At 40.3% G+C, this 10,576-nt stretch overlaps 1 protein-coding gene across 1 annotated transcript in view; it reads left to right on the forward strand.

Moving 5' to 3' along the window:
* The window catches only part of LOC109935875 (ectodysplasin-A-like), an 86,624-nt gene extending 77,126 nt beyond the window's left edge, over nt 1–9,498 (forward strand). The window contains exon 7 of the mRNA XM_048605175.1: nt 6,765–9,498. Within this exon, the coding sequence (XP_048461132.1) occupies nt 6,765–7,010 (246 nt within the window). The 3' untranslated portion in view covers nt 7,011–9,498. The remainder of the gene's footprint in view (nt 1–6,764) is intronic.
* The last annotated feature ends 1,078 nt before the right edge of the window (nt 9,499–10,576 follow it).

The following is a 10,576-nucleotide window of genomic DNA, read 5'->3' on the forward strand; positions in this document are numbered from 1 at the left end:
CTTCCTGCTCCTCTGATGCTGCTTGGCCTGCTGTGTTCATCCAGCTCCACACCTTGTTATCTCACGGTCTTCTTATGTAAGGCATGATTTAATTTTTTTTAAAATAATACCAGCTATTCGCATACATGCCTACACTCTAATATGGCCTGGCGATTTCTTCAAAAATGGCTTCCTGGCCCAGTTACCAAAAGGCCTTGAATATGGTCTGAAACAACAAGTAGTTACAACCTTCTAGACTCAACATGGATCCATGATCCCAAACAATGAGTTCTGCCCTCCGGTGAGATTTTTTTTTTGCCAAATGTTATGATCCCAGCTGATGGTAATACTGGACAAGTCAGATCTCAAAGTGAAATGTGGCTTAATGGACCACAGATTTTATTTTCGGTATTTACTTACGATCGTGGTCAGCCACATATCCACAAGAGGCTGCCAATGTACTTTTAACAAAAGGAGATCAAAGTTAATTACAAAGAAATGTTTGAAGCTGTCTTATTACAAGTATCAGAAATAAAAATTCAACACTTAGAATCATAGAGTCATCGAGATGTACAGCATGGAAATAGACCTTTCTGTCTTACTCGTCCATGCCAACCAGATATCTTAAATTAATCTATGTCTGTTCGCTAGCATTTGGCCCATATCCCTTTAAACCCTTCCTATTCATATACCCATCCAGATACCTTTTAAATATTGTAATTGTACCTAACCACAACCTTCTCAATACTGAAACTGCCGTGAATGTTAACTCTGTTTCCTCTTTAAAGTTCATTGTTCAGTCGACATGTCTGTACTTGCTTTCTTTCTTGCAAGCCTCTGCTTTCAATTCAATGCTGTCTTCTTTAGTTAATGTGTCTTCCTGAGACCCTTAAAAAAAAACCTCTGACACAGCCCATCTATTTCTTAACATGGATTTCTTTATATTCTCTTCCACAGCTTTCTGTTTCGGGAGCTTTCTATTATTGACATTAAACCAGTTCGAACTTCTGTTCAACCTGGTCTGCTTTGGAACCTGCCAAGCTATTAGTACCTTTGCTACTATAGACCTGATCTCTCTGATAGAAGCCTGCATACTTACTGAAATAAATATGCATGCTCCCTAACCCTCTCTGAATCAATCTCTCTTTCTAATGGAGACTTTCTGTTTCTGTCTCCCTGTGTCAGACAACATCTTGTTGCTGGGCAGTGGCCTGATTTCTTTCCCTATAATAACGTTTGTTTACCAAAGCGCTGAACTGTTCACCTCAAGAGGTTTTAACAACTTAAACCTATCGAAACAAATTTCCAGATAAACCACCACCGCACACAGAACTCAAAAATGAGAGTAAGTACTTCCCTTCAAAACTCTCACAGAATAGGAATACTAATCAAACTTAGTGCAGTTCACTTTAGACCTCAAATTTCCATATAATAATATCTTATCATAAATCCTCAAAACACAATTGCCAATTAGTATTTTAGTTTCATGTTTTTGGTATTTGGATTTATGATTTCGTCTACCATTGACACTCTGGAAAGACGATTTACTATAAACACAAACCACTCTCTTTGCCTTCTGTTAGGTGACATCCATGTGATTTTCTTTCTTCCACCCTCTAATCTATCCTTGATCTTCTTTGTGGTTCTACTTGATTCTGTGCTGTTTTGCAACAGAATAACACCCATAACATTTCTACATCTCTACTGTAACGAGTAATGTTTGATTCAAAACGTTAACTCTTTCTCTCTTCACAGATGTTGCCAGAACTGTTAAGTGGTTCTAATACTTGCTGTTCAGATTTCAGATTTCCAACATCCACAATATTATGCTTTTGTTAGGAGTTAAGTATTTAACCTCAGTAAGTCACACTACAGAGACTGGAAAATAAGGGATGGGGGTTTCATAAAATTGTCAATGTTCGAAATCTAAGCCCCTTTAAATGTACCAGGACAACTCCAGAGTTGCTTCAGAGCAGATGACTTCATGTTCAAGAGCTTATTTCTTGTAATTTGTTCACTGGGTGATAGGTGAATTTGGTGATGAGTTTATTTACAAAGCAACAAAGAGTTAAGTTCTTACCGAAATGGTATTTGGATTCTGGACAGGAAGTAGATCCATAAGGGCAAGGTAGAAACTAGTTTGTGCTAAACTGTAAAAAACCTTTGTAAATCTCTGAAAATCTTTTGCTGCCTAATTCAGCATATGGATATTGGTCTATTAAACAACAATATAGTCTAAAATGTTATTGTAGAAAAGGTTTCTCACAAGGTGAAACATTTGGACTGGTACTTTTTTTTTAATCCAAGCAGCTATACAAGTTTAAATATAAGTTATAGGTTAGACGTACATACATCAAGGGAGAATAACAAACATAGAAAGTTCTTGGGGTTTGCGACAGGGTCCACTTGGAATATATAATTCACTAAGTTCTGAAACTCCCGTGACAAAAATATGATCCAGTATCCTCAATGGTGTAATAAATAAATGCGCTACTGTATTATCTCCTGTACTCCCAGTCAGTGCTAATTGCTGATTCCAACCAAGACGGCTTCATTTAACCTACATATACTGCATCATGAAGGGAATGGAAGTGGGGAGAATGTCCTGTCTGGGCAGTGACTCTGGCATAGTGAAATAGGTCATAACTCAATTCAGTTTAGAATTGTTAACCTGGCTTATCACTGTTAGCAGTTTCTGCACGTCCTACAACCACACACTCTGGACAGTAACTCTGCTCGCTAGCTCTGCACACCAACCACTGAAGTAATGGATTATTCCGACCCTACTTTATAAGCTGAAGAGAAAACTTTTCTCTTTGTTTTTAGCAAATACAGAACTGTAGCTGATGAGGGTTGCTGGCGTGTGGTACATGGCCAAAATATCACTCTGGCAGAAGCCCAACAGGATAGTTATCTGCTCTGTTCACCTGCCCCATTCCACTGACTGTAATCATAGTCTGCAAAAGAGTGGAAGTCTAGGATGAGCTCAAGTGTTTAGAGCAGCCACATAAGAAAGGTTGTGAAGTCTCCCTCCTGTGAGAGCACCCCAAAAGGCTTAATCTCCCAACGCAGTTACTGTAACCATTTTAAGGAGATTTCTCACTGGAATACAGCCCCCTAGTTTATAATATATCAAACACCTTTGCCAAAAACAAAGATATATGGTTGTGCCATCAATGCCTTTAAGAGTCTAGGGCTGGAATAAGATCACAAAGAGTTGCTGGCAACTAAACAGAACTTCAGTTTAAGTAGGAACACAGGCTTCTGCAGCTGCTCCTCAAATAGCTCTGACGCCAAATGCACTTACAGATGTCCCGGCATGAGCTTCACACATTATGTCTGCTCCCAGTGGAGCAGTTAGATCGTCCCATTTTGCAGAAACCTTGCAAACAATAAATAGAGATCATAATGCTCACTCAAAGTGTGAATGTTTGCTTGGTAAGATCTAGATGGTTATGGTATCCGTTAAGAATTCATGTCAAAGTCATTAGCGTGGTTTAGCAGAAAAACTGTGGCACTATAAAGCCACGAATATAACCCAATATACCCCACGAAACGGTCAATGCCTTCAGGATTTCCTTACCTTTATCATCTCCTCCGGGCCTACAATATTGTGAGATCTCAGCAGTCCTGTCTTTCTGGTCACCTAAGCAACCTAGGTGTCCAGGTCCAAAGCTCTGGAAGTCCCACTGTAAGCCCCTCTAACTCACTGTCCTCCTGTAAGGCTCCTCAAAGCCTACCTCTTAGGCCAAGCTTTTGATCTCCTGACTTAATGTGACATTTTATTTGACAAATCTTCACTGAAGGGCCATTGAATGTTTTGCAATGTTAAAAGTCACTACATGAATGAAAAGTCAGAAATTTTAAGCTAAAATGGCATGGGCAGAGGCATGAATTTAAAAACTGATACACTAATTGACTTGGCGATCTTGTGGCCTGTTTTCTGTCATAACAGTAGACGATAAAAAAGCACAGATTTAAAACAAAAGGCGGGGGAGAAGATAATGTACTCTTAAATTACAAACAACATTGCAGCTCAGCTGGCTGCTAACACACACCTTTGAGCCAAGACAGAAGAAGCTAGAAGGAAGAGCAGGGAAAGTGTGCTGTATTGTAACTGACTGTTGTATTTATCATCAGCAGTGGATGAGATGGTGTCAAACTACACTATTTAAATTGAAAACAGCAACAGCAGAGAACGTTGGCAAACCTTGCAAAGATTAAGCTTGGAACTAAAGAAGAAAGAAACAAATTTATGCCTAGCTGATCTGCATACACTGTTTGATCTTCCTGTAATCTGTTTTTCATAACATATTTGTGTTCTTTTGCATTTATTCTTTAAGAGCTTGCTGTAAAATAGAGCTCAGGCTAATGTTTATTTTAGTAAGTCTTTAAATTCGATACAAGCACCATTTGATCTGGCAAAACTTGCACACAATGTTTGAAGATCAAAAATGTCAGATCCTCTCGGATGCAGAGGGTTAGCACATGACAACACTCAAGTGATTCACTGGTAGGACACTGGTTGATACTCGCAGTTTTCCCGATGAGCTCTTGGCATTCCTCAATGCTCTTTATATTCCTGAGCTTCACTCAATAATCTCCCAAGAATTTACCAGCACAGGGCACAAACGTACTTGGAGCAATGCACCAGGCAAGAAAAGGATTGGCAAGGAGAGAGAATAGGCACATATATTTACATTTTATCAATACTTCTTATGAAAGATAATTGGCAGAGACTTGAAAATATCCTTTTCAGTTTTGCCATCAGATTTTCAATGGGATATGTGCCAATGGAGAGCAATTCTGGTAGTGGGACTTGATGGAGTTCATGGAGTAAAAAAGAAGTTAACCTGTAGTTTTCCCAATTTTAACAAAGTTTTCAGACCTTTGAGCGAAAGAGCTTGAAGAGAAAGTTCCAGGGGCGAAGGTTTTAAGGAAAGGTGCTCTGAGGAATAAGGTGAAGGACAAAATTTGGTGACAGAACATTTGATGGTCTTGGCCTCCCACTCTGGAGTTCTGGTCCCTAGGGTTAGGGGGGAGTTCAAAACTGGGGGCCATATTTTTAAGGTGAGAGGAGAAAGATTTAAAAGGGACCTGATAGACAACATTTTCACACAGAGGGTGGTTCGTACGTGGAATGAAGTGTCAGTGGTAGATGCAGGAACAGTTACAATGTTTAACAGACATTTGGACAGGTACAAGAATAAGAAAGGTTTAGAAAGATATGGGTCAAACACAGGCAAACAGGATTAATTTTATTTGGGAAACTTGGTTGACATGTACAAATTGGACCGAAGGGTCTGTTTCCATGCTGTATGACTCTATAACTTGTAAACTCCTGCTTAAGTCGCTGTTACCACATCCTTTAGTTTCCAAAAATCCATCTTTTTGTTCAAACTTTTGATCTCTTTCCTGCCATGACTTAGCATCCACTTCTCCGTCTATTTTCTATTGATGCCTTCAAGGCATTCTTTCCTTGCATGTTGGCCACCATATAAAAGCAAGTTATGTTTGGTCTTTGAGCTACTTGCGGTAACATATAGCATTGAAAATAAGGTGGTCAATTTTATGAACAAAAAAGATGGAAACAGGATTTGTGAAATTGTTTGACTCTGATTTTGATTTGGTTTTGTGTTAAAATTAGATGTACTGAAACTGTAAGAGCGATCGATACTTGTGAATGTATTTACTTATGCACAAGTTGTACATTTCTAAAGATTTAAAACCTAGGTGAGGATACTGGTGTGTTGCACGCACTAACATGCATAAGTGAAGTGACTGACTACCATCTCTGAACTGCACAGAACTGCTGTGTCGCTGAACGATTTCAGTCATTTTATCTGACCTCAGACAGCTTCATGCTGTGTTCAAAGATGTGGCAAGTGTTTCATTCCCACAAAGAAAAAAAAATCCTTTACTTAAAAAACAGTAAAATTGAGTGAAAAGTACTCTATTCTTAGACTCTGACATGGCTCAGTTTGGTAAGCACAATGTTAGGAGCGGGACAGACATCGAACTTCCTATCAAACAAAACTTTTGCCATCTGTGCTTCCTAATGGCCAAAGTTATAGGCCTGAGTATTGGGAAGAAATTTTCTACTTGTTTTGGAGATGTTTTAACTATCACACAGTTGCAGGTGAGCTTTTCAATAGCAGTCAAGTTTTTTAAGAATAATGCTCAAGGACAGAGGTGCATGCACATTGTATTTCAGCATTTTCTATTGAGAGAGGATTAACTAGCATGGAAATGAACTTCCAGCCAGCAAGTGCAAAACATGTTTCCAAAAGATTATCTGCTATCTCTGAGAATGGGATAACTGCGAGGAAACCATATGCTCGCCTTCCTGAATGAATCAGAAATCAGATGGTCTACTTAAGGGGAAATAGAGTTCTTTCTTTTCAGTTTTGATTAATTTCTGAGCAGCTGTTTCTTTGCTTTCCTCATTTAAAACAGTTCTTGTTAAATGTGTTTATGTACAGAGATAGCTGATAAATTCAACATGTTTCCGTCAATAGTACTGCTTTTATTTCACTCAACACAGGTCATTCAACACCCTGTAAAATTTACTGAGATCTCATTGCTTTTAGTGAACATAGTTGTACATTTCCTTCAGCTACAGAAGCAGAAAATATCCGTTCTTCTCCAATGCACCTTCAAAAATATAAAATTATTTCTGGTGGACTAGAAAGGAGAATTTAGACAGGAAAAATGTAACAATTAAGAAGCCTTTCATGTTAGCTGAATAGACAAAAAAAATCACATTTTACTTTTTTTCACTTTAGGTTTATTACATTAACTTCACGGATTTTGCAAGCCATGAGGTGCTGGTGGATGATAAGCCATTCTTACAGTGCACACGCAGCATTGAGAACCGCAAGTCAAAATTCAATACTTGCTACACTGCAGGAGTCTGCCTACTCAAGGCGAGGCAGAAGATCACAGTCAAGATGACATACGAAGATACGGTCGTTAACATGAGTCAACACACAACTTTCTTTGGAGCGGTGCGACTAAGCGACTCTCCATAGAATCGGGGTCTTTGGGACTGCAGAGTGCACAGGAAAAGAAAAATGATAAGAACGTACCCTGAAATAATTCATCCAAGGATGAAATTGGGAGTGCGGTGTTTGGGTGGAGGGATAAAGAGTTTAGGACCATAGGGAGCTTGGAGTGAAATTTCTTTTATTTACCAAATCAGATAGTTTCCCTTTTTCCTGACGCGTACTTGTGTGAACAAGCGTAACTTACTTTGAGTTGTATTTGGAAATCAGCAGGATGTGCACAAGTGTGTCACCCTTGTAGCAAACTCTGTCGTCTACTTCTCCTGATGAGTTTAACACTGCATTTCTAATCAGTTGGATTCCTCCAGTCCCTGTCTCCTCCAGAGGCTGGAGTAATGCAAATTATTCAACTGGCATTGATGTTGCAGCTTTTGTTTTTTGTTGCAATCACAATGGAAACTGGAGGGAGGGAAGAGAGGTATTCTTTATCTGGATAAGTAGAGAGAAACAATAATGTCTTGTCCTAATTTCAACCTCAGTATGTGGCCAGAAATATGGAAGAAACAGTTGAATACTGAAACTTAGAGGAAATCCATTAAAATGCTGCATGAATGAGGATGAGAACTGTTGGAGTGCAGTTGAGGTTTACCATGCAAGTTCTGCATTATGAAATACCCTCCTGCTTGCAGTTTTGCACCATCTCACATAAGCATTTTTTTCTTACAAGTACTTTAAATTTGAGGAGCGTTAATTCAAGAGTCTGATGAAGTGCACTGCACTGGTGAGAAAATGTTCAGCAAAGCTTTCCGTACAAATATGCAATTGTTGTAAAAATACATGAGGGCAGATTTTCAGCTTTCTATCTGGACTTGCAAATCAGGATGAACATCTGTGCAACAATACCAGTTTACTTTCTTTATTATTCATTCATTGGCTGTTAGCATCAGCACGGACCAGCATTTATTGCCCATCCCCAACTGCCCTGGAAAAGCAGCGGTGAGCTAAATTCTTAAGCCTCTGCAGTTGCTGGGGTGTAGAGATATCTAAGGTGCAATTAGGAAGGGAGTTCCAGGATTTTGGCTCAGCAACAGTGAGGGAACAGTAATATAGTTCTAAGTCAGGATGGTGTGTGACTTCAAAGTGAACTTGCAGGTAATGGTGTCCCCATGCTTACACTGTCCTTTTCCTTCAAGGTGGTAGAGGTTTTCAGAGATGATGCCTTGGTGTGTTATTGTAGAGCATCTTGTAGATGGTATACACTGCTGCCCACTGTGTGTCAGTGGTGAAGGGAGTGAATGTTCAAAGTGATGGATGGGGTGCCAGTCAACCAGGCTGCTAGTCCTGGTGACCAGCGTCTTGAGTATTGTTCAAGCTCCATCCATCCAGCACTCCTAAGCCTCACAGTTGTTAGTCAGGAGGTGAGCTACTCATTGGAATTCCTAGCATCTGAGTTATTCTTGTAGCCACTATGTTTATATAGCTGGTTAATGCCATTAAACATCAAATAGCAATGGTTAGATTCTCTCTCATTGGCAGTGATCATTAACTGGCACTTGTATGCCACAAATTTACTTGATTCATGAGTCCAAGTTATCAAGGTCCTACTGAATTTGGGCATGGATTGCTTCAGTACCTGAGGAGTCACAAATGGTGCTGAACATTGAGCAATCATCCATGAACATCCCCAATTCTGACCTTAGGATGAAGAGGAGTTTGTTGATGGAGCAGCTCAAGATGGTTGGGACTAGAACAGTACCCTGAGGAACTCCAGAAAAGATGTCCTGTAGCTGAGATGATTGACTCCAACCACCACAATCACCTTCCATTGTGTGTGGTATGACTCCAACCAGCAGAGATTTTTCCCCAGTTTCCCATTGACTCCAATTTTGCTAGAGTCCTCAGTGCCACACTCAGGTGAATGCTGCCTTGATGCCAAATGCAGTCGCTCTGAATTCCCTTCTGGAATTCAACTCTTTTGTCCATGTTTGAACCAAGGCTGAATGAAGTCAGGAGCTGAGTGGCCTGGTGGAACCCAAACTGGGCGTCACTGAACAGGTTTTTCTTTTGCAGGTGCTTCTTAAACAGGAATGGCGATGACACCTTCCATAATTTTACTCGGAAAACTGATAGGGTGATAATTGGCCTGCTTTTTTTGGCCAGGACATACCAGGACAATTTTCCACATTGTCGAGTAGATGTCAGTGTTTTAACTGTACTAGAACAGCTTGGCAATGCGCATGCTTAGTTCAGGGGCACAAACTTCAGTATTATTATCAGAATGTTGTCAGGGCCCCTAAACTTTGCAGGGTTCAATGCCTTCAGTTATTTCTTAATATTACGTTATATCGGTGGCTGAGGACTCACATCTGTGCATCTGGAGATCTCAAGATGGAGGCCAAGGCAGGTCATCCACTTCAGCACTTCATACAGTCATGGAGTCATACAGCAAGAGGACAGACCCTTCAATCCAACTCGTCCATGCTAACCAAATTTCCCAGACTAAACTTGTCCTACTTGCCTGCATTTGGCCCACATCCCTCTGAACCTTGAACAAAAACAGAAGTTGCTGGAAGCTCAGCAGATCTGGCAGCATCTGTGAAGAAAATATTAGAGTTAACATTTCGGGTTCGGTGTCCAATTCTGAGGAAGGGTCACCGGACCTGAAACGTTAACTCTGTTTTTTCCTTCACAGATACTGCCAGACCTGCTGGGCTTCCAGCAACTTGTGATTTTGTTCCTGATTTACAGCATCCATAGTTCTTTCAGATTTTGTTTCCCTTCAAACGTTTCCTATTCATGTACCTATCCAAATGTCTTTTAAATGTTGTAATTGTATTTGCATCTACCACTTTGTCTGGCAGTTCATTCCAGATATGAACCACCCTCTGTGTAAAAAAAAGTTGCCCCTCAGGTCCCTTTTAAATCATTATGCTCGGACCTTAAAATACGTCCTCTAGTTTTGAATTCCCCCACCCTAGGGAAAAGACCTTTGCTATTCACGTTATCTATGCACCTCATGATTTGATAAACCTCTCATTTCAGCCTTTCCCTTGGCGTGATATGCTCAGCTCCTTCACTTTGTGCACAGAGATATTTGTGGTGGGTTCTCTCCAGTGAGTTCTTTAATTGTCCATCACCATTCACGACTGGATGTGACAGGACTGCAGAATTTAGATCTGATCATTTGGTTGTGGGATCACATAGCTCTATCTATCACTTGCTGCTTATGCTGTTTGGAACACAAGTGTTTTAGCCTAAGCAAGTTGACACCTCATTTTGAGGTATCCTTGATAATGCTCCTGGCTTACCCTCCTGCACTCCACACTGAACTGTGGTTGATCCCCTGGCTTGATGGGGATAGTAGAATGGGGCTATGCTAGGTCATGCAGTTACAAATTATGGTTGAATACCATTCTACTGCTGTGGTGGCCTGCAGCACCTCATGAATGCCCACTCTTGAGTTGCTAGATCTGTTCAAAATCCATCCCATATCGCATGGTAATGGTGCCATTCACAACACCATGGAATTTATTGTTAATGTGAAGTCGGGACACCATCTTCACAAGGACTGTGAGGTGACCACTCTACTCATA

Source organism: Rhincodon typus, chromosome 14, assembly GCF_021869965.1.
Source record: "Rhincodon typus isolate 14 chromosome 14, sRhiTyp1.1, whole genome shotgun sequence".
NCBI lineage: Eukaryota > Metazoa > Chordata > Chondrichthyes > Orectolobiformes > Rhincodontidae > Rhincodon > Rhincodon typus.